General features: G+C 39.1%; 1 protein-coding gene across 3 annotated transcripts; it reads right to left on the bottom strand.

Annotated features, from left to right (window-relative positions):
• Positions 1–968: 968 nt before the first annotated feature.
• LOC127797239 (E3 ubiquitin-protein ligase RHF2A) lies at positions 969–24,354 on the bottom strand. 3 transcript variants are annotated; one of them, XM_052329946.1, is made up of 9 exons: positions 24,217–24,354; positions 20,498–20,638; positions 20,374–20,420; positions 10,677–10,739; positions 10,472–10,580; positions 9,976–10,367; positions 9,672–9,779; positions 9,161–9,574; positions 969–1,381 (listed from the first exon to the last, which is right to left on the bottom strand). In XM_052329946.1, the coding sequence occupies exons 2-8, from the start codon at positions 20,627–20,629 to the stop codon at positions 9,202–9,204; spliced, it is 1,224 nt and encodes a 407-aa protein (XP_052185906.1). In that variant the 5' UTR covers positions 20,630–20,638; positions 24,217–24,354; the 3' UTR covers positions 969–1,381; positions 9,161–9,201. The 3 variants fall into 3 exon arrangements, with proteins under 3 accessions (XP_052185906.1, XP_052185907.1, XP_052185905.1); XM_052329947.1 differs by having other exon boundaries at positions 9,672–9,776; positions 24,167–24,335; XM_052329945.1 differs by having other exon boundaries at positions 24,167–24,334.
• Between the last annotated feature and the right edge of the window lie 532 nt (positions 24,355–24,886).

Below are 24,886 nucleotides of genomic sequence, written 5' to 3'. Positions count from 1 at the left end.
TTTTTGTTTGGAGCCTTTTTTTTTTTTTTTTACCTAGGTATTCGGGTTATGCGCTTAGATCTAGAGGAGACTGGTGTTCTCCACTAATTTGGCTTCCGAGGAAGTTGTATCTTATTGTAAATTTATACACTTTCAAGCGGACACGTAATTAATGTCCATTAAATAAGGTATTTTTATTTCTATTAGGAATTGATTTCCCTTTACTCCCAAAAAAATTTAAAAGCTTTATCACTCACGTCATGTTCTAGTTTGGTTGGAGTTCATGAAAAAGATAAATCACTTTTAAAGTTATTTTTAAATTAAAAGAGATTTTTTTAATAGATAAATAAAGTTTATTTATTATATATTTTTTAATTTTTAAATAATTTTATTGATTGATTAAATAATTGAAAAACATGATTATCAGCTAATAGAATAATTCAGAAATTAAAAATAAGGAGTTTCTGTATTTTAAAATATACAAATTTGTAATGAAAAAGATTGGTTGTCCGAAAATCAATAGTTGCGGCTCAGCCACAGTGGGTTAAGATAGTGGTGTACTGTTGGGTGAAACTTTTTGATTGTTTCTTCATTTTCAAGAGTTGGTTTCTCAATGCCTCAGAAAAAAGTCACGAATTTCCAGTCCAGCCCCGTTACCCTGTAAAAGATATTTTAAAAATTTTGAAATTCAAATTATGAAAGTTCCTCCATCCTCTATTTATATGTTTTATTTGAGTAATTCAATGCCAATGATGAAAATATTAAAAATTTGTCCAGAATGTTCTTTCTATTATTTTTTATGTTTAATTTTGTCTCAGTTGCTTGAATTATTTGAAATATATATATATATATATATATAATTGTCATAATTTTTTTTGGGGGGGGGGGGGGGGTGGCAAGTGATGTTACGCCAATCATCTACTAGCAAGTGTATTTATACATAATTCTTGAAATATTTTAAAACATTCATCATCAACCAAACCAGGAAGGCAAGGCAAGAAGGAACTGTCTTCATCCATTTTCCTTTCCAGTAGCAAGAAAAACAAATAAATAAATTTAGCTTGCAACTGAATGGGTTCACACATATTACAAAGTTAGTTCTACGACACCTAGAAATGAGAAATTAAAAATATTATGGAAAAGAAAGGTGCCTTCATGCTTGTGATTTAAGTTCCCATTTGAGGGGGAAAAGTTAAAAAGCTCTAGGAGTAGGAGCATAATTCTGCCTTCCACACAAACACACACATGTCCATTAAGTAAATTCACAAACCAATTTACAGTCAGTACTACTACTGATGTAGAATCCAATCCAGGCAATGTCCACCTTGTCCGGCTCTCTCTCTCTCTCTCTCTCTCTTACTGCCTTTATTCTTTCATCATATCACAATCACCCAGTGCTCTTCTGCATGCACAAAGACCACACAATTAGCCGCCAAAGGAGAAGACATCAAAAGACTTCTTTCTTCTAGGAGATAATTTAAGTATATAGCAATGAGCCTTACTCACATTGCAACTATAATAAACAGCAAAAACTGATGAGAAGGGTTAACAAAGAAAAGTAGCACTCCATTACAAAAACCATGAAATTACTAGATTACGAACCTAAGAGGCTTGAACTCATTTGCAAATTTGAAGTCATTGCAATTACAAATTCCAGTATTATATCTAAACGAATACCTTCAGTGCTACATAATAATCTGAGTTACAGTCAACAATTCTAAGACTCGTGAAGGGCAACTGCATTAAAAATCAACAAGCAGTTTGCGGATCCAGGAGGATAAGCCAACAACAAAGTTATGGAACAAATAGAGACACTATCCTATAAACCATATCACTGGCCTCAAAATAGCAGAATATAAAAAGCTCATTAAAATGACGACTCTCTTTGATAGATCTACAATTCTACAGGCATTGGACAGTTCATAGATTAAATTCTTCAAGTCGAGCAATTGTCAAAAAAAGGATCATTTATCAGTTTCCATGGATGAAACCCCACAAGAGATCTGCTTCCAACAAAGCTACAGTAATAGTTCTCTATGTAAATCATAGAAGATATACACACAAATTAGTTATATAATCTAGAAAAATTACTATCACAGACAGGTTTCAAGCCTTCAAAGTACCACTTGTATCTATTATCAAAGTACATTCATTAATATAAAGGTCAGTTGAATCTACCTGAGCAAAGAGGCATACCATCAAGCCTCTACACCACTTCATACTCAAAAGCACAAGTGCTTTTAAATTATAGTAGATGGTGATGCTCACAGATATTATTATATGATGTACCTTATGGTGTGACAGTACAGAGAGGATTAATACGTGTCATAGAATTGGTTACAAGGAGGTGAATTTATAGCTTTTGTTAGAACACTGCCATAAAACATACATTAGTATATTATTACATCATATCATACCATATTATTCTTAATAACCTAGATTTCCACCCCCCCCCCCCCCCCCTAATTCTATCTACAATTGCAATAGAATAGAAAATTCCTGAGCATCACCAAAGAGGATAGATTTTTTCCCTCCAGTTCTTTGTATATATGTCTTAAACCTATGCTTTTATTAGGTTAGAGTGAGAAAAATGAAAAAGGAAGAAGAGATCCACACAAGAGGTATAGACATCATACTCAGGAACTTAGCAGAAAAAAACATCATATAAAGTCTTAATACCACTATGTGAGGTTGATTGCATGAATTTTACCTTGTCAACCATTTCTATCTATAGGCATATCTTCTATGAGGCCCTCATAACTCATATTATATCTAAGTTCTTACCTAGTTTTTCTTTTTCTTTTTCCTTTATCCTTTTCATAAAGACTTGTTTCACTCCATACATTCTTCCATAAGAGCTTTTATTGGTCTTCTTCTCACATAACCAAATTATCTTAATTGGGTCACACAAGGAATCTGAGGTCAAAATTAGCTAGTCCTGGAACAGGCCAATAGAGTTGGCGGTTGGCATAACATTGTGACTGATGAAGAACTATATCTATTTTTTTCACTTTATGGAAAAAAATCAAGTTCTGCATCAACAACAAATCCATTATGTATCACAGGTCCAGGTTGAGGATGGCCAGCTTAGAAGAGTGGTGGTCAATAGCATACACAGCTTGGAATTTGTCATTCTACAATATTTCTCTTTGATAAACTTTGACTAGTTATTCAAGGAAAGAGCAGAAGCACGTCAAAAGTATGTCGCGGATGTGGGTGACAATAGGATTACACTCTCAATCCAGATGGACTTGAAGAGATGTAATCGGCGTAAACAGAGAAATGGGAGAGATTGAGAGAGAAAGATAGAAAGAAGAGAAGAAAGAGCAAGAAGAAGAGAAGATAGATAGAAATCAGAATTTAGAATTCATATTCAATTCCCCCTAAGAGAGTCCTGGAGGCTGATATAGCTGGTTTGGTCGCGACTAAAGGCAATCCTCACCCTCAATGGTTGTAACCAAAAGTTTTGTCCTATTCTAGCCCCCCTCCACATGGGGAATCTTAGCTAACAAACTGATTTTAGGAATTACAACAATAACTAGAAAATGAAAGCAGTAAAGCAAGACAGAAAATTACAATGCAAAAGTGAATTAAAATTTCCTGCTACTAAAGGACGATCGTGACAATTTCCCCCCTCCTTAACCAATTTCTGGTCCTCAAGAAATGCTAAGGAGACTGGCCATCCTGTGAAACTGTTTTGGGAGATCCGGGAGGTACTCCCAAGTGCTGCAATCCAAAGAGTTGCCACGCCACTTGACTAAAACTTGAATAAGTGGAGCTCCCTGCTTGTACATCACCCTCCTCTCAAGTATAGCCTTTGGTTCCACCACACTAGTAGCTTCTTTAGGAAATGTAGGTAGGGCTTTGCTTACTGGTTGGGTCCCCACGGATTCCTTAAGGAGGGACACATGAAATACTGGATGAATCTGGGTCTCTTCTGGTAGCTTTAGACAATAGGCCACCTGTCCCACTTTAGCCTCTATGTAAAAGGGAAGTATTTAGGGCTGAGTTTAGTCACCTTCTCTTTAGTGATTGACCTGAGATATGGATACTTCAACCTCAAATACACATTATCCTCCACCACAAATTCCCTCACACTCCTCTTACGATCGGCTACTTGCTTCATCCTATTCCTAGCCGATGCCAACTCCTGCTTAAGCTGTTGTGTTACCCTTCTTTGTCGTTGTAGGTATTCTTCCACTGTTGCCACATTGGACTCCCTTTCCACAATCGGTAAGGTTGGTGGTAGATATCCAAATAGGGCCTCGAATGGTGGCATTTTGATAGAAGAGTAGTGGTTGGTATTATACCACCATTGGGCTAGGGACAACCACCAGTGCCACTCCTTGGGTTGTAAGAGGCAAACACACCTCAGATAGGTTTCCAAACTTTGGTTTACCCTCTCCGTTTGCCCGTTTGATTGAGGGTGGTAGGTAATAGACATGCTTAGCTTGATTCCCAGTGCCTTCATGAGTTCCTGCCACATTAGACTTGTAAAAATTTTATCCCAATCTGAGATAATGTACTTAGGGGTCCCATGCAACTTAACCACTCGGTCCAGGAAGACCCTGGCTACCTCTTGAGTTGTATAAGGATGAGTTAGCCCTATGAAATGAGCAAATTTAGTCATCCGGTCAGCTACTACCAGTATATTGTCATTTCCTTCCAACTTAGGTAATCCTCCCACAAAATCCATTGACACGCTTGTCCAAGCCTAGTTGGGGATTGGTAGTGGTTGTAGCAATCTGGGATAGGCTATGTTTTCTGACTTGCACCTCTTGTAAGTGTCACAAGACAGCACATATTTTCTAATTTCTACCCTCATTCCTGGCCAATGAAACAACCTTTTAACCAGCAAGTAAATGTTTTGCACCCTGGAGTGCCCCCCTAACGGAGATTCATGCAAGGATTGCATGATCTTCTTCTTAAGCTCGACATCATCCCCAATTACCAATCTTTCGTGATGTCTCAACAGTCCCCCCACTCAAGGTATATCCTCCTTTCTCTTGGTTCCCACTGCCAATTTTTCTAACCACTACTTTTTTATCTCCTCCATAGTTATCAATCACCCCATGGTACCATTCTGGCACCACCTGGGATATGGCCGCCACACTTCCTTCCTCGTGGCATCTTGATAATGCGTCAGCAACTGTATTTTCCTCTCCCTTCTTATATTGTATGGTATAATCTAGCCCCATCAGTTTGGACATACCTTTTTTTTGCAACTGGGTTTGAAGTTTCTGTTGCAACAAGAACTTTAAGCTTTCATGATTGGTTTGATTATGAATTTTCCCCCTTTCAAGTAATGCCTCCACTTGTCCACCGCCATCAAAACAACTATAAACTCCTTTTCATAAATACTGAGCCCCAAATGCTTAGGGCTCAAGGCCTGACTCAAAAAAGCCAAGGGCCTATCCTCTTGGGCCAATATCGCCTCAATACCTGATCCACTTGCATCTGTCTTTAGGATGAAGGGTTTGCTAAAGTTTGGTAGCCCTAGGACTAGCACTGGCACTTTACTCATAGCCTTTTTCAACTTAGCAAAAGCTCCCTCTGCAGATTGTCCCCACTTAAACCCTCCCTTCCTTAATAAGCCTGTCAAAGGCTTGCTGATGGCCCTGTAACCCTTCACAAACTGTCGATAGTACCCAGTTAATCCCCAAAATCCCCTCAGAGCCCTTACTAAATTAGGTCTTGGCCAAGCTACCATAGTCTCTACCTTCCTCGGGTCAATGTTGACCCTTTCCTTAGATATGATATGGCCCAAGTACTCAACTTGCCCTTGACCAAAAGCACACTTAGACTTCTTAATGAAAAGCTGGTTAGATCTAAGGATATCAAAAGTGGTTTTTAGGTGAGTTAGGTGTTGGTCGAAGGTGGGGCTATAGATGAGTATATCATCAAAGAATACAAGTATGAACTTGCGGAGGTAAGGCTCGAAGATACGATTCATGAGAGATTGGAAGGTGGTCGGGGCATTGGTGAGTCCAAAGGGCATCACTAAGAATTCAAAATGCCCATGGTGGGTTCTAAACGCTGTTTTATGGATGTCCTCCGGTTTCATTCAAATTTGGTGATACCCCGAACATAGGTCAAGCTTAGAAAAGAATTGGGCATTGTGTAATTCATCCAAAAGGTCCTCAAGAAGGGGTATGAGAAATTTACCTTTGATAGTTAAGGCATTTAGTTAGCGATAATCCATGCAAAACTGCCATGTTCCATCTTTGTTTTTTTACTAATAAAACTGGGGAAGTAAAAGGATTTTGGCTAGGACAGATTATGGATTGTTGAAGCATATCCCTATCCCTAACCATTTTTTCAATTTCATTCTTTTGGACCGGAGGGTAATGGTAAGACCGAATGTTAACCGGTTCTATATTTGGTTTTAGGTTGATCTTGTGGTCATGAACTCTGGCAAGGGGAAGTGATGTAGGTTCCAAGAATAGATCCTCATACTCTACCAGTAATGTGTTAAAAAGGTCTAAGTAATGTACCTGGTCAGCCATATCTTTAGGCATGCTAACGATCAAGAACATCTCTCCTTGCGCCTTCTGTCCTTCTTTGTCCTCCTTAATGGCCACAATTGAGAACAAGTGTGCCAACTAGTTCCACTTCCCTTTAAACATCCTTTGTAGCCTCCTTCCATGGATCATTTTGCAATTAACCGTTTCTTTCCCTCATATCAAAGTCATCCTTTTCCCTTCCTTTTCGAAGGAAACTTCCATTTGGTTGAAATCAAAGCTTATAGGACTCATCCCCTTCATCTAATCCACACCTAGGACATCATCACAGCCCCCTAGTTGCAGAAGTCTTAGGCCTGCCTCAAACCTCTCCCCTTGCATTTCCCAACCAAAACCCTTACAAGCCAATTTGCTCAACACCCTATCCCCATTTGCCACTGTCACACTCAAGGGTGGGGTTCCCGTGAGTTGACATTCAAGTCTCTTGGCCATGCTTTCATCAAGAAAGTTGTGGGTACTCCCACTATCAATCAGGATCATCAGGTTACACCCATTAGTTTGGCCCTCCACCTTAATAATCTTATTATTAGCTACCCCCTTCAGAGCGTGAATTGAAATTTCCCCATTGTCCTCATCGGGGTTCTTTTCCCCTGTTCTCCTTGATCCTCCTCCTCATCACCTTCTAATAGGAGGATCTGCCTTTTACATTGGTGTCCCGGATGGTACCTATCTCCACAACGAAAACAGAGGCCCGCCAACCTCCTTTGTTCTCTCAGTTGTTCCCCATATGGTACTGAACTTGGTCCCCCTACCTGTTTTCCCTTCATCATTTCCCGGTTGTAGTTCCTTCCCCCCGTATTAGATGTGCCCAGAACTATTTCCCGCTATTACTACCCCTGCTTCTTCATCATCGCCTCTACCAATGTTTCATGTAGTCGGGCACTCTCTGAGGCATGTTCCATTGTTCTTGGCCTCATCATTTTCACCATTGGCTGTAACTCTTCACCAAGGCCACTCATGAAGCTTGACACGAAATAAGCTTACGATAGGTGGGGGTTGTGGCGGATCATGAATGACCTTAACTCCTCAAACTTTTGCAAATAGGATTCTACACTCCCTACTTGCTCGAGTTTGTTGAATTCTTCTATGGTATCCATCATGCTCCTTTCTCTGAATCTCTCGGATAGCTTTTCAGAGAACTTCTCATGTATAATCCCTTCTCACACTAAGGCACCCTTGGAACCACGCATCCATTGTTTCATTGAAATAAGCAGTAGCCAGGGATACCCTATGTACCCCCGGTATGTTGTAACACTCAAATAGTCTCTCACATTTCATCAACCACCATCGGGGATTAATTCCCTCAAATGTTGAAATCTCCATCCGAGGCATAGGGTACCTCGGATGATGATGATTGGGTGGTTCTACCCTGCCCCTACCCAACATCCTTTCCAACTCCTCCTCCGGGTCTACCTCAATCTTAGAGGTCTCAATTCCCTAGGTTCATCCTATTTCCTTGCAAAATGGGCTCATTTCTCTCCCTTGGAGGAAAGTCAAGGGATAACCTTACCAAGTTCTAGCGAGTAAACATCATCATGAACTGCTACATTTGAGATCCCAATTCTTCTCACACCCTCACGATCGAAACATCTAACCTTCGTTCCAGTCCCTCCATGGAACTCTCCAACTTGCGATCCATTGCTACGATCACCTCATGATTCCTAGTAGCTCCTTACTCTAGTTGGTCTGCTCCGTTCTGGAAATCTGCCACAGTCGAGCTGATTTGCTGCAGCTGCGTCTCAAGGCTCTTCATGCAGGTACCATCTGCCATCGCTCCAAATACAAACAAAGCCTCGACCGAGAACCAGTGACTCTTATACCAATTAATGTCATGGATGTGGGTGATAATAAGATTACACTCTCAATCCAGATGGAATTGAAGAGATGTAATCGGCGTAAATAGAGAAATGGGAGAGATTGTGAGAGAAAGTTAGAAAGAAGAGAAGAAAGAGCAAGTAGAAGAGAAGATAGAAATCAGAATTTAGAATTCATATTCAATACCTCCTAAGAGTCTTGGAGGCTGATATAGCTGGTTTGGCCGCAACTACAGGCGATCCTCACTCTCAACGGTTGTAACCAAAAGTTTTGTCCTATTCTAGCCCCCTCCACGTGGGGAATCTTAGCTAACAAACTGATTTTAGGAATTACAATAATAACCAGAAAATGAAAGTAGTAAAGCAAGACAGAAAATTACAATGCAAAAGTGAATTAAAATTTCCTGCTACTAAAGGACGATTGTGACACAATAGAACATTGTGTATGCAAGAAATTTAGCCCCACTCTCAAAATGGCCTTCCATGAAACATTGGGCACACAAGCCTTTCTTTTTTCCCTCCCATATCTTCATCTCCCGAACTACTTTGAGTAGTGAGAAAATGACATGGACATAAATAATTGGAGAAGAAAAGGTGGGACAATTATAAGCAGCTAAAAGTTTTAGTTGGTCTGGAACATAAGGCTGCATAATTAGAACTGGAAAGTAAATACATGAAACTAAAGAATATAAAAGGATAGCATGAATTCCAAGCTACAAAGATAATCCAAATTAACTACAGTATGAGCAAATATAGGAAGTGTTCCAACTGAATCAATAGGGTTTAAATTACTAAAATCAGCACGAGTAAATTTTAGTTGCTGAAAAATTCAAAATCAAGACTTACCTTTACCAAATAAGACTTTCTATTAGCTCCTCAAGAGATGACTAGTTAGAAGCAGAGCCTGTGGCAGATGAAGTTTGCATAATGCCCTCATTTAAAGAATTGTTAACACCAGCATCGGGAATATGCTCATTGTCCAGATCTGGAAATGAGCTATCCTGTGAACTATTTGATTCAAAAGCAGTTTGGCATGGTTCTGGTTTCTGGATCTGAGCTACCCGCAAACTATTTGATACAGAAGCAGCATTGGTTCTGGTATTATCTCTGGTGTCAAAGTCCTCCATCATGCGTGATACTGTAGCAATTCCAGCATTAACCTCTCTCCTATCTTCAGAACCAAGATCTGACATATTAGTGTTGCGGGAGAACAATCTCTCCTTCCAACCCCTTGTGCTCTTTGTAATCGACTCTTTGTATCTTAAGAAAATGAACAAAATAAAAAAAAATGAGTATAAACAAGGAATTTTGTAGACCAAAAAGAAAAAGAGTTTATATACCATACTTTTACGCATACCTCATTGACATTGCATTAAATCGAGATTTTAAAGATTCTGAAAATGACTGGAACTCTGATGGTCCTGCTCCATCTTGATGAGTTGGAGAAGATTGAGTATGAGATCTTCTATAAGGAAACAAATAGATCACAAAAATAAGTAAACAGATGGAGAAAAGGAGGGAGGGAACACCTCCTGATTTATGACAATGATGCTTTTGTAATTTAAAAGAAAAATGAAGGAGAGTTATAGGATTAGGATCAGCCAAACACAGATACATATATATATATATAGAGAGAGAGAGAGGGGGGGGGGGGTAAATACTGATTGTCAGACGAAGTTCCATGAGAAGCGGGAGCAAGAACACTTGGTCTAGATGCTGAAGCAGAAACCTGGATGGGTTGACTAGAAGGTGCAAGAGTAACCAATGGTGTAGAATCTTCTCCCAAGGTCGAGAGAGAAGGAGTCGGCCTAGCTACTGTGTTTGAAGGAGCTGGTTCTCCTTCACCTCCCTGAATTGGAGAAGACACAGAAGCAATTGAAGGTGCGTTAGGATGACTTGAGAACACAAGAAAATGTGGACGAGCCTGAGCAGATGATCTACTCCTCTGCCCTTCCCTCCTTGCAATATGGCGCGCCCTTCCCATGGCAGCAGCAGCAGCCAAGTGCTGAATAATACGCTCTTCAAGTTCCGCATCACTTGCACTAACTGGGAGCTGTATTGAAAGACAATTGGATTTCATGAATCATCCTAAATAAATTCACACGGCTTGTAGAAAATGATAATATAAAGCTCCAAAATAAATAATTAGATCACTACATGCTGTAAATCAAAATCTCCGAGGGTTGGGTGATGGAATATTGTTGTATTTCTTGGTGGATTCATTCTTAAAGTCTTTTCGTGTTCTATTGCTTCAAGCAATTCCTGGCTGCCAATACATACACATTAACACTATCATCAAATTAAGTATCAAGCAAATCAAAGAAATTAGAAAAAAAAATAAAGTTAAAATAAAAAATATAACCTGCTGGGATCCTTGAGGCTGATGGGTTGCCAACACATAGGACACTGGGAGCTTCTCTGACACCTGCAACAAAAGGGACACATCAATACTCTCTGTAAAGAATGAAATAATTCTTCCTTAATCTTCAAAGTACACAGACAGATCTCTTTTATAGAAGAAGTATATATAGGAATAGGAAACCTAAACATATATACACAATAGGAAACATAAACCTATACAATAGGAAAGAGATATATTTACACACTTAGGAAAGTTTCCTAAGATTGGTTTAGGCAAGTTTCCTAAACCTGATTTGGAAGCTTCTAAACTGATGCACATGCCACACATGGAATTCTTGTGAGCTAACATTCCCCCTCAAGCTGGAGAATGTATATCCCACATTTACAGCTTGCTTGCTAGCTCTTCAAACTTTTTCATTGGCAGTCCTTTGGTCAATATATCAACAACTTGTTTCTCGGATGGAACATAAGGTAAATGGATTGGACCAGATTCCAATTTCTCCTTTATGAAGTGTCGGTCTATCTCCACATGTTTGGTCCTATCATTTTGAACAGAATTATGAGCTATGTTAATTGTTGATTGGTTATCATACCACAGCCCAATTGAGCCTTGGACTTGAATCCTTAGATCTTCTAGGATGATTCTCAGTCACAAAACTTCACACAGACCACGGGCCATAGCCCTAAATTCTGCCTCTACACTTGATCTTGCTACAACACTCTGCTTCTACTCCTCCATGACACTAGATTTCCACCTAGGAAAACACAATAGCCACTTGTTGATCGCCTATCAATCATGCATCCAGCATAGTCCGCATTTGAAAACCCCTTGATATCCAGCTCATTCCCTGCACTAAATAGGATCCCCTTACTTGGAGTGACCTTCAGGTCACTAAGGATCTTCCTCATAGCTAGCATATGCTCCTCGGTTGGGTTGTGCATGAATTGGCTCACTAGGTTTACTGCAAAAGCAATGTCTAGCCTAGTGTGTGAGAGGTATATCAGTCTCCCAATTAGCCTCCGATACCTTCCCTTGTCCACCGGTTGGTAGCTAGGGTTGTTCCATAACCTGCTGTTAGGATCAATAGGAATTTTAGACCCTTTTCCACCAGTGAGCCTTGTTTTAGCCAATAAATCCAGCACATATTTCCTTTGAGAGAGGAAAATCCCTGCTTTAGAATAGCCAACCTCAATTCCGAAAAAATACTTGAGACCCAAGTCTTTGATCTCGAATTCTTTGGCTAACCTTTCCTTAAGTCTCCCTTGTTCCTCTTTATCATTGCCAGTGACAATCATGTCATCTACATACACCAAAAGAACTGCAAATTTCCCTTATTTTGAGTGTTTTATGAAGAGAGTGTGGTCTCCCCTTTGGCCATATCCTATAGCCTTCATAGCCTTAGAAACACCCGAACCAAGCCCTAGGCGACTGCTTAAACCCATATAGGGCCTTCTTGAGTCTGTAGATCTTTCCTTCATTCCCTTCTTGAAACCCTGGTGGAATGCATTCTTTACATCTAGCAGTTAAAGGTTCCACCCAAAATAGGCTGCCAATGAGAGGATTATCCGCATTGTAGTCATTTTTGCCACCGGAGCAAATGTTTCAAGGTAGTTGATTCCATAGGATTGTGTGTAGCCCTTAGCTACTAGCCTGGCCATATAACTCTCTAAAGTGCCATCTACCATGTATTTTACATTGAAAATCCATCTGCACCCAACTGGATTGACCCCCCTTAGGTCGGGACACAAGATCCCATGTATGGTTCCTTTTTAATGCACTCATCTCCTCCAACATAGCTTGCCTCCAGTTTTGATCATTTAGAGCCTCAGTTACTGTATTAGGAATGATAATTGAATCTAAAGATACTAGGAAACTATTGTGTTTTTTGGGAGAGACAATGATAGGTGTCACGACTTCACCCTTGTGATAGGAATTACTCCTAATCCGAGGGGAATTGAGGAGCGATTCAGAGAATAGAATGGAGAAATAGAGAGAAGGAAAATTAGAGAGAGAGAAAGTGAGAACAAAAAGTGGAAGGAAAAACAGAATTTGATATTCTCATTCATGCCCTCTCATTATGGAAGGGAGCAGATATATATAGGTCGTTTGGAGGAGATATTCTCCTGTTAGAGGTGGGTCCTCACCTGATACAATTCTAACAAACTATATTCCCTTTGCCTCCCTTAACGAAGTAGCAATGCTTAGCCTCACAACTATTACAAAAATAAGGTAAATGCAGAATTTTAAAAAAGGAACAGAAATAGGTGTTGCTAACGGATCATTTCGTGACAACTCCCCCTTTGTTAGCCATTTCTTGTCCTCAAGAAATGCTAAGGAGGTTGGTAGCTCATGGGAACTGCTTGAGGAATTCCGGGAGGTATTCCCATGTGTTGTCTTTAGATGTGCTGCCTCACCATTTGACCAGTACTTGGATGAGTAGAGCCCCGTGTTTATACACTGCCCGTATGTCGATAACAGCTTCTGGTTCGGTTCTTGCACTAATTTCTTTGGGAAGAGTTGGTAATACCACACTCGTTGGTTGAGCCCCCACCGACTTCTTCAGGAGTGAAACATGGAAACAAGGTGAATTTGTGACCCTGGGGGAAGCTTCAACCGATAAGCCACCTTCCCTATCTTGGCCTCGATAGGAACGGTCCATAATACTTGGGGCTAAGCTTAGTGACCCTCCCTTGAGAGATTGACTTTAAGTGGTTATACCTCAACCTTAGATACACTTCATCCCCTTCCTCGAACTCCCTCTCGCTCCTCCTTCGGTCAACATTCTGTTTCATCCCGAGGCTAACTCTTGCTTCAACTATTGTGTTATCTCCCTCTTCTGTTGTAAATACTCCTCAACTGAAGCCACATTAGAGCCTCCTCCTACTGCCAGTAGAATAGGTGGTTTATACCCGAATAAGGCTTCAAAAGGGGATATCTTAATCGATGAATGGTGGTTGGTATTATACCACCATTAAGCTAGGACAACCACCTATGCCACTCCTTAGGTTGTAGCAAGCAAACACATCTCAAGTATGTTTCAAGGCTTTGGTTCACCCTCTCGGTTTGCCCGTCCAACTAAGGGTGATATGCAGTGGACAAATTTAGTTTTGTTCCCAAAGACTTCATCAGCTCCTGCCACGTCAAGCTGGTAAAAATCTTATCCCTATCAGAGATTATAGTCTTAGGAGCCTCGTGCAATTTAATCACTCGGTCTACGAAAATCCTAGCTACATCTTGAGCTGTGTAAGGATGAGTCAGCCCTATGAAATGGGCAAATTTGGTCAACTGGTCTACCATAACTAGGATGATGTCCTTACCTTCTGACCGGGGAAGTCTGTCCACAAAGTCTATCGAGACACTAGACCAGGCTTGATCTGGGATGGGCAGAGGTTGTAGTAACCCAAGGTAGGCCACTGTCTCTGACTTACATCTCCTACATGTGTCACACCTTTGGACTAGCTCTTTAATCTCCGCCTTTATTTTTGGCCATTGGAATACTTGTTTAACCTGAAGATAAGTATTTTGCTCTCCCGAATGCCCTCCTAATGGGGACTCATGCAAGGCCTGAAAAATCCTTTCCTTAATCCTTGTATTCTCCCCAATTACAATCCTCCCACGTAATCTTAGCAACCCTTGATTCAGTGTATAGCCTCCCGTTTCCTAAGCTCCCATCGTCAATTTTTCCAACACCACCTTAATCTTGTTGTCTCCTTCATAATTGCCGATAACTTCTTGATTCATAACTTCTTGATACCACTCGGGTACCATGATGGTCATAGATGATAAATCTCCCTCCTCATGACATCTGGAGAATGCATCGGCTGCTTTATTTTCCTTTCCCTTCCGGTATTGAATCATGTAATCTAGACCCATCAACTTGGTCATCCCTTTCCTTTGCAGCTGTGTCTGGAGTTTCTGTTGTAATAGAAACTTTAAGCTCTCGTGGTCTGTCTCTATGATGAACCTATTTCCCTCCAAGTAGTGTCTCTAACGGTTTACAGCCATAAGTACAGCCAAGTGTTCCTTTTCGTAGATGTTGAGTCCTAAGTGTTTTGGACTCAGTACTTGGCTTAGGAAGGCTAGCGGTCTCCCTTCTTGAACTAGCACTGCCCCTACCCGGGTTCCACTAGCGTTAGTTTCCAGAATGAAAGGCTTATCAAAATCTGGGAGTCCCAGCACTAGTACTCTGCTCATAGCCCTTTTAAGGTTCTCAAAGGCTTCCTCTGCTTCCGGTCTCCAATTGAAACCCCCCTTCTTCAACAATTCAATCAATGGTTTGCTAATAACTCCATAATTTTGCACAAACCTACGGTAATACCTTGTTAACCCTAGGAATCCCCTCAAGGCCTTCACTATTGTGGGCCTCGGTCAAGACACCATTGCCTCCACCTTCTTTGGATCAGTACTCACCTTCCCATCTAATATAATGTGCCCTAGGTACTCCACCTGCCTTTGGGAGAAAGCACATTTGGACTCCTTAATAAAAAGTTGGTGGTTCCTTAGGATTTCAAGGGTAAGCTTAAGGTGGGATAGGTGTTGTTCAAATGTAGGGCTATAAACGAGTATATCATCAAAGAATACCGACATGAATTTGCTGAGATAAGGCTCAAAAATTCTGTTCACGAGGGATTGAAAGGTGGCCGAGGCATTGGTGAGCCCGAAGGGCATCGCTAAGAATTCGAAATGTCCATGGTGTGTTTTGAAGGCAATTTTAGGAATATCTTCATTTTTCATCCTAATTTGATGGCATCCCGCCCTTAGGTCTAGCTTAGAAAAGAATTTGGCATGGTTAAGTTCATCTAATTGGTCCTCCACCAAGGGTATGGTAAATTTGTCCTTGATGGTCATGGCATTTAGTTGTCAGTAATTGACACAAAACAACCATGTTCCATCCTTCTTTTTGACTAAAAGAACGGGAGAAGCGAATGAACTTTGGCTAGGCCTAATGAAGGATTGTTCAAGCATGGTTCTAACCATTTTTTCAATTTCATTCTTTTTGTTGGGAGGATAACAACATGCTCTAATGTTGACTGGTTCAACATCTAGTTTGAGGTTGATATTATGGTCGAACATTCAGGTAGGGGGTAAGGTTTGGGGTTCCATAAAAAGGTCCTTGTAACCCACCAACAATTTATTAAGGGAATCCAAAAGGCATACCCGATCTTGCATTCCATGGGGTGTGCTTACTGTCAACCCCATCTGCCCCTACATTGTTTGCTTTCCTTGATCTCATTCTACTGCTACAATTTAGAAAAGGTGTGCTAGCTGGCTCCATTTGCCCTTCAACACTCTTTGCAACCTCTTTCCTAATATCATTTTACAAGCTCCCATCTCCTTTCTCCCAGATAAGGTCATCCTCTTACCTTCTTTCTCAAAGGATACCTCTATCCTATTGAAATCGAAACTAATGGGGCTCACCCCCTTCATCCAGTCCACTCCTAGGACCACATGGCACCCCCCTAACTGTAGTAATCTCAAGTCGGTTTCAAACTTCTCCCCTTGCATCTCCCAACAAAACCATTGCAGGCAAAGTTACTTAACACCCTCTGGTCGTTGGCTATTGTCACGCTCAAGAGAGGGGTTCTTGTGAGCAGGCACTTCAATTTCTTGGCCATGCTTTCATCAAGAAAACTATGGGTGCTCCCACTATCTATTAGAATCATAAGATTGCAGTCCTTAACTTAACCTTCTACCTTGATGATCTTCTTGTTGGCCACTCCTTTCAGGGCATGTATGGATATCTCTCCATTGTCTTCTTCTTCACCCTCTTCAACATTTTCTTCCCTTACTTCATCCTGTTCCTCCTCTTCCTCTCCTTCCAGCAACAGGATCTACCTCTTGCACTAATGTCCCGGATGGTACTTATCCCCACATCTAAAGCATAGGCCAACCATTCTTCTTTGCTCCCGTAACTGTTCCCCATAGGGAATAGAGTTTGTTCCCGTATGGTGCTTCCCTCTAGCGCTTCCTTTGGTAGCTTCACGAATGTGACCCCTTGCCCCCATGCTGGACGTTCTTGTATTCACTCCCTTAGGCAGGTGTCTTTGCTTTTTGATTAAGGCCTCTACCATCATTTCTTGCAAGCGAGCACTCTCTGAAGCTTGCTCGACTGTTTGAGGCTTCATCATTTTTACCATTGGTCTGAGCTCATCACTCAGCCCACTCATGAAGCTTGATACGAAATAAGCTTCTGAGAGGTGATGGTTATGGCTGACCATATACGATCTAAGCTCTTCAAACCTCTTGAGATAGGATCCCACACTCCTAATCTGCCTTAGTTTATTGAATTCTTCGATGGTATCCACTATACTCCTCTCCCCAAAACGTTCACATAACTTCTCAAAAAATCCCTCCCAACTGTATTCTCTCCTTACCCTCAAACACCCTTGAAACCATGCATCTACCACCTCGTTGAAGTATGCAGTGGCTAAACTTACCCTCTGCATTCTTGGTATATTGTACCATTCAAACAACCTCTCACACTTCCTCAACCACCAACGAGGATGAATCCCTTCAAATGTTGGGATTTCCATCCAAGGCATAGGGAACCCCAGAGGATGGTTGTTCTGCTCTTCTCTTTTTCTTCCTACCATCCCTTCTAGTTCTTCCTGATTGATTCCAATCTCCTGATCTCCATTTTCCCGGTTAATCATAACTCTTCGTAAGAGGGGTTCATTTTCCTCTCTATGTGGAAAATCTGGAGCTAACCTGACCGTGTTTTGTTGGGTAAACATCACCATGAACTACTAGATTTGAGCTCCCAGCTCTTCTCGTACCCGAGTGATCATCCCTTCTAATCTCCTCTCAAGTCCTTCCATGGAGTCTTCCACCTTTCAGTCCGTGGCGACCATTGCTTCGTGGTTTCGGTTAGCTTCAAACTCCATCCTATCCATCTTGTTTTGGAATTCGGTCATTGTCGATCCCAATTGCTAGAGTCGCATCTCCATGTCCTTCATACGAGTCCCTTCCGCCATCTTCCTTAGTCACTGAGTCCTTGGCCGAGAATCTCTGGCTCTGATACCAAGTTGTCACGACCTCACCCTTGTGATAGGAATTACTCCTAATATGAGGGGAATTGAGGAGCGATACAGAGAATAGAATAGAGAAATAGAGAAGGAAAATCAGAGAGAGAGAACAGAAAGTGGAAGGAAAAACAGAATTTGATATTCTCATTCATACCCTCTCATTGTGGAAGGGAGCGAATATATATAGGCTATTTGGAGGAGATATTCTCCTGTCAAAGGTGGGCCCTCACCTGGTACAATTCTAACAAACTATATTCCCTTTGCCTCCCTTACACATGGCCGACTCACTATAATTCCGCTAATACAAAAATAACGAAGTAGCAATGCTTAGCCTCACAACTATTACAGAAATAAGGTAAATGCAGAATTTTAAAAATGGAACGGAAATAGGTGCTGCTAACGGATCATTTCGTGACAACGGGATAGGTAATTGGTTAATGGATGTTGGGTGCAGCTTCTAATTCCCTTTCTCAGATAGGCAGGTAAAAACACCTCAGTGAGGTCAACCCACATTTCCCTCAACATGGAGTGCTTCATCCTCTTCTTTGTGATTGATGTCATTCCCTTTGGCCTGTTGTGCCTGCACCTGTCTACTTAATGTGTGTGCTAGGGAAAGCAAGCAAGCTGAGCAGTTCCCACTGTGTCCAGTGACCAAGAAAGCTAGTCTGGGCTGGCCAAACCAACCTTTCGATGCTTTTCCATCTCACATTGAAAATGTCATGTTATTCCTCATTAGACATCTGGACCAAAACCATTTTCTATTTGGAACGAAATTCTGGCTATAAGACCGATCAAATGTCAGAATTTGTACTCACCCAAGGGCTTTTGCTCTATTTTCAGATGATACTCCGGCATTCTTACTACAAAGAAATGGCTGTATACAGGAATTGCAATATGGCTTAGCTCATGAACTCCTAAACGGGAAGATTACTAGCTACTTAAACTTGTAACGAATATCTAGCTCATATCGTAAACTCAGCTCTTCCCTCTTTCCATAAGTCCAATCTCCCAACTTCAGAATTTGCTAGCTCAAGAACTTATTGGGTCAATTTGTAAATAAGAAGAAAATAACAATTTATATGACCTTTAAAATGACTAATAATAATAATTTTTTATTTCTTAAAGTACATGTTTATTTTGTATTATTAAAGGCTAAAATAAACCAATAAAAGAAAAATATGGGAGAAAGAGAGAAAAAAAAAAAAGAGAAATGTAATAAAATGAGAAAATTTCTAACTGATTAAAAAAGATTAAACTTCTTCAAAAATTTAATTTATGGCAAGATTTCTTTTGCAATGTATAGAACAAAGACCATTTTTATTAATTTCTTTTCATATTAGCCATCTTTATGTTAATAATGGTAATTTAATTATAGTTCTTTGTGTTACTATGCACTGACTAATTGATAGTCTTCCAATTATATTTATATTGAAAATAGAATTTATTATTTATTTACATTAATTATATATTGCTAGAATAACCATAGAAAAAAAATTTCAGCAATGAAAATAGTTTAAAAAAATTCAGCATCGTTTTCTTGGTAGCATACATTGAAAGGATGTACTTGATATCATTGAAATTAAGTTAATTTTCTACAATGCTTCCAAAACCTGAATCTTGTCAACAACAATTGTAAGATGTATCCATTTAGTATGAAATATTAGTAACTAATTTATTTTTGATATATTCTAATTTTTTCATTTTAAACCTAAAATAACTCAGATTGTCAAGTATAATTTCTCTTGTCTTGCCTCCGCTGAGCTCTCTGGTCTTGGATCCACCACTAGGTGAATCATATATTAGTTGTACACACATCTGAATGGGACATTATTTTTAATGCAAACACATTCTGTTGTTTAAACACATATAAGGAAACCTAAAAGCCTTCTTATTTCTAGAATATAAATGTGAGAAATAAATTTTACTTATTTGATACAACAATAAATGAATGTCTTCATCATATAAATAATGCATAAGTTGTTACCAATTTCATGTAGCATAATAGAAAAGATGAAAAAGAAGTTAGGACAGGAATTATCAAAATGCATTGCATTCTATTATCTTGTAGACATTGCTTACAATGGGTATATATAATTTGTATAACTGACCTATATAGGTAATAAATAAATAAAAAGATTACAAAATATATTCTCAAAATATTCTAACATAGCACAAGTATATATTAAACAATTGTCTTGTTTCTGCCATGCACACCTCCTATTCTTTTCTAAATTGTGGTATGCCCACATCTGTAGCTTTGATGTTCAATGTCCATATCCAAGCTCTTAGTATCTTGCACTGAAATAATAGACAGCAGTATTATGAAACATACCATTTTGTAGCTCACCATTTAGGTCGCAATCTCATCAAAGTTTGCACTTTCAATTTTTCTTTTTGGATAGATACATGTTCAATCCCGAAATAGCCCATGTTAGAAAGCAAATATATATAGAAGCACGCAGAACATGACCCCCACCCAGTTGATATCATGAATGCACATACTGCAATTCATATGCTAGCTAATTTTCCTTCTTCATCCTTCAGTTTCCCAGTAATGCTAGAAAACTAACCAGAAAATCTAACCTCCTTTCTGACTCGCTTAAAAATAAAAAATCTCAATAATAAAACAAGTTGGACTAAACATAAATGCAACCATAGTTGAATAACATTACCACTCAAGAATGCATTGAAGATGAAACTCATGTTTGCAACTTGTCACCTGCATCAAAAGGCACACTTAGCTCTGAGTTAAGCCAAATCCAACCAATGAAAGAGATGTAAACACCAAATGCATACTGTTGAAGGATCACTGTCACAAAATGCTTCAAGGCATATGCTGCAAGCATCATCACATGCATCTTGAATGCCCCCTTCAACAAAAGCTGCAGCAGATGTCAAATGGTTCTCAGACTTTACGACCTCTTCCATCTTTGCGACCTTCAAGAACACAAAGTTCAGTGAGCAAACTAGTACATTAATGCAAATAACTCAGCGTTCCACATGACTACGCACCACCAAAAATAATTCTGTTATGGACGCTTATTTGCTAAAGTAAAGGCCACATCAACGGTGCTTTGAAAATTAAAAAGATAGTAAATAAGGATAATTATGACACAGACCATACAAGCTCCAAGAAAAGTAAATCAAATAAGATCGTATTTTATTGAGAAAAGAAAAGAAGAGTTGCATTATTTCAAAACTCACTCTTTTCAACACAAGATAAATTCACTCAATTCAACAAGATCTAGCCTAAGGGAACTTCTAATAGCTTTAGAACTCTACACAGTACTTTTTATCACTAGAGACACATTTGATTGTCAGGTTAGAGGGTCAGGAAATCCCATATATAGGTGCTGCTAAAATTATTTCTTTCCTCAGATAAGTAAAACGAGTAAAAGGAATATGGATAAAAAAGGTACTAACGGACTACCACCCATGTACATTAACAAGAGGGGCAGGACGCTTATATTCCCAACTCAACATCATTTACACCCAAAAACTGGAAGTTGATTCAATGAAATCTACAAAAGATATAAGAACCTGATTTCAAACTAAAAAGGGCTGAAACACATGAAAAAGTTCTTTTATTATACTAACACCAATGTTTTTCACAGGCACATGACACAAAAAACCACTCCCTTTTTTGCCCTCACCAGTCCAGCTAACCTCCAAATAAAGCTATATCTAACAATCACAATCAAGTATTAAAGACTGAAAACCTATGCCACTGCACAAGGAATAGGAAGATGGTTGGCAGTGTCCATCTTCTTCTGCACATGCAACATCAATTAACATAACCCTGCCTGCTCCTGTTCAAATTATTGTTGATACCAACAATACCATTGAAGAAGATATTTGTTTGATTTTGATACTAAAAAATCCATTGGAAACAGTTGTAGAACGTTTTTGAATGGAATAATAAGTTTTTCAATATATTGGGTCAAAATAGTTTTTGAAGAAGAAAAAAGTTTCAAAATATGGAGTTATGTTTTACACACACTCAGTTGTTTTCAACTGACAAGAAAAACATTCAAAACATTTTCATTAAATTTCGGAACTTTTTAAATCTGCCAACTCAGTTATGTGAAAATCTCTTCAGATTAGATTTTGTCAAAGTTACCAAAGCTAGGTCCCATTTGTTTTCCTTCATCGGAGGAATCTGTCAACTCAATATTATGTGAAAGTCCCGGCAGATTTTGTCAAAATTACCAAGATGGGTCCAATTTACTTTCAACCATCTGAACTCTGAAGATACCCAAGAGAATACAAAAGGTTCCTCGAAAGAGAAAGAGCTATATGATTGATTGATTGATGATAAAGATTGGAGATTGATTGTTCGATTGTCAAGGGCTCTCAAGAATCTCTCAAAACCAAAGTCTCAAGTACTTAAGTTCTCAAAGAAACTGTAGATCTTCTGTCTGCATCATTCAACTACTCAGTTTCTTTGTTTATTTGCTTTTTGTTATTTCTTGTAAAACTTTGACCTATTGAGTGGTATTTGATTTGTTCATTTGATTTCAGTTGGACTTTTAAGAGGTCGTTAGTGTGTATTGATACACTGATTCAATAGTGTATCAACCTTGTATTGATTTAGTCAAAAGGTTTCGTAGTGATCCTAGAAAACTACAAGGTTTTGTGGTGAACCTCTTTAGAAACCATTAGTTGTAAAGCTTGTAAGAGGTCAGCCCGAAAACCTCATTCTAAGTTGGTGAAGTATTTCTAGAGGTAATTAGAAAAGTGGATGCAGGTTTGGTTATAACCAAACCACTATAAATCGCTATGTGCTGCTTTGACTTTCTATTCTTCGCTTTATTATTGCCTTGATTTTTCATGTCATATTCAAGATTAAATTTTAGGAAACCTCCAATTCCAGAAACCCCCCCCCCCCCACCCCCCACCCCCGGGTGTTTCGATGCCATCTTATTGTTTCAATTATCGACATTAAGGGTTGTTGAATGAATTCCTACAAAGACAAAAAGTCTAATTAATACCCATAAAACAAAGTCCAATTAAAATTAGCATTGGGAAGTTATACTCCTTTAAAGGACAAAATAACCTCATTTATCCCACCAAGGCTTCAAAATAAGTTTTCACATCAAAATAACAAAAACTAGGTTGCATCCCGCCTAATATATATGAAAGATAGAATACAAAATATCTAGGTGTTGCAACAAATCATCCATTTGCCAATTATTCAATGATGTCCACAAGTAACACCCTAAAAGACTTCCAAAACATTTCAGTATAAGAGAGATATGGATTCACTTAATTGCCATTTATGGTCCACCCTAGCAAGAGACACCAATTATTTAGTAGATAATCCAAAATGCACAGCAACAAAATAATTTATCCATGCTTAATTTCGTCTGTGAGAACAAGAAAGCAAATATGGCTCTTGCTGGACATGAAGATATCCATTCCATGAGGTTATCACATTCATAACAATCAAGTTCTCGTTGTTAGTAGCACAATCAAAACATGAAAACCAGTCAGGAAGGCATGTGTATCACTTTATCTTCAATTCCTCAGAATGAAATATGATTGATCTTTATGGGATCTTGATGGAAACCTAGCACTTTATTAACCTTTATAATCCAAAAAAAGACAGTTATCACTTCCCAGCTTTAAACAACATTTGCAAACCCCACCTAAACATTAGACTATAAGACATAAAAGCTAAGAAAGCCCATCAGCCCTTGTTACTTCCAGAGGTCAGAATTCTAGAGAACCCACAAAATTTTATTCAATATCTACTAAAAAATCCTAAAACCGTACTCTTCTCGGAACAGAAATTAATCCTAGAAATATCATCTTGAAAGCTGTTACCCTTGCACACGGATTTGAATGCAGAGTGTTGCATAACTGAGCCAACTAAAAAGGGGTTACAAACAAAAGCCGTGTAACTGTAACCACAAATTGAATGGGGAGTGGGGAAAGGAGGTAATCCTCACTATCATCTCACTTCCATATAAAAAGGAGGGAAGAAATCAATCTGCAATTGTACTTTTTCTTAAGCGAACAAGAGACAAACAAGCATACACCTAAATTCCCATAAACACTGAAAACTAAGCATCCAAACACCAAGCAATATTTGAAGACATCAAAGAAATAAAATTTACCCATTATCGTACCAAATAAACAATTCATCAAACACACCCAGAACAAAAATTGGTCAGTTCCCCATTACTAGCGGATTTTCTAGAAACATTAAACAGAAAAAACCTAAAGTTTAAATGGGGAAAACAGCAAAATCCAGGATCAACAGTAGCCAAAACCAGAAAAAAGAAGAGGGCAACCAGCCCTACTCAGTATTCAGTAACCGGAATTGAAAAAATCCCTAACATCGGCCGATGTTCAGACAATCAAAGAGACACACATGCATAAAAATGCAACAAGTACATATTTACACATAATACAGTGAAGACTGCTCGGGAACTAATTGGGAAGATAGATTCCAGAAATCACCTCCACTCGATTTGGAAGAGGATGATACTACACGTTAATCTGAAGCAAACCTGAGCGCAAACTGCAAAGGCAATGACTTTTTTTCTTCGTCGTTCTTCACCCTTTTTCTGCCTTTTCTTTATTTATTATTTTGGCGGTGGCTGAGACTGAGAGTGACTCGCCCTCCCACCCACTCGCTGCCTTCACAACACCTGCCTTTAGATTATTATTACCTCAATCATCAAGGATTTGAGTTTATTTATTTAATTAATTAAAAATAAAAATTACAGTGCAAGACTTGACCAAAATATATGTACATAAATCTGCCTAAAAGATACAAATAATATCTGCAACTTTCTATTTGACCAGAATTTGTAAAAGATTCAAACTTTTTTATGGGTCAAATTTGTTAGTCAAATTTGGAAAAGCCATTTGCTAAGCACTACATGTACATCAATGGGACGGTTGACTAAGAATTTATTTTAGGAAATAAGATTTTTTAAATTAATATCTTCACACGTCCATCCTTGTTCCAAAGGCAGAGAATCCTAATCCCAGAACATATAGCATTAATGAAGATCCTAAAAGGTACACCCTAAGCTCCCATACCAAACTTATTGCATGGAACATTAGAAGTACAAAGAACCAATCAATTTACTAAATTAATATTATTAACAAATACAAAACAAAGAAATTGTGGAGCAGCCTCTTTTTCACTCACTGAACATGCATGCTCAGAGT

The sequence above is a fragment of the Diospyros lotus genome, chromosome 3 (assembly GCF_014633365.1).
Source record: "Diospyros lotus cultivar Yz01 chromosome 3, ASM1463336v1, whole genome shotgun sequence".
NCBI lineage: Eukaryota > Viridiplantae > Streptophyta > Magnoliopsida > Ericales > Ebenaceae > Diospyros > Diospyros lotus.
This window is presented reverse-complemented; position numbering and strand designations above follow the sequence as displayed.

Bases quoted from the DNA above. Each gene is read 5' to 3' on its own strand.
- LOC127797239 (XM_052329946.1), bottom strand. From the start codon at position 20,629: ATGGAAGAGGTCGTAAAGTCTGAGAACCATTTGACATCTGCTGCAGCT. The intron at 10,368-10,471 runs GTAGTGATCTAA...CTTTCAATACAG, and splicing joins GAGATTTTGATTTACAGCAT to CTCCCAGTTAGTGCAAGTGA. The intron at 9,780-9,975 runs GTATTTACCCCC...GTTTCCTTATAG, and splicing joins GGAACTTCGTCTGACAATCA to AAGATCTCATACTCAATCTT.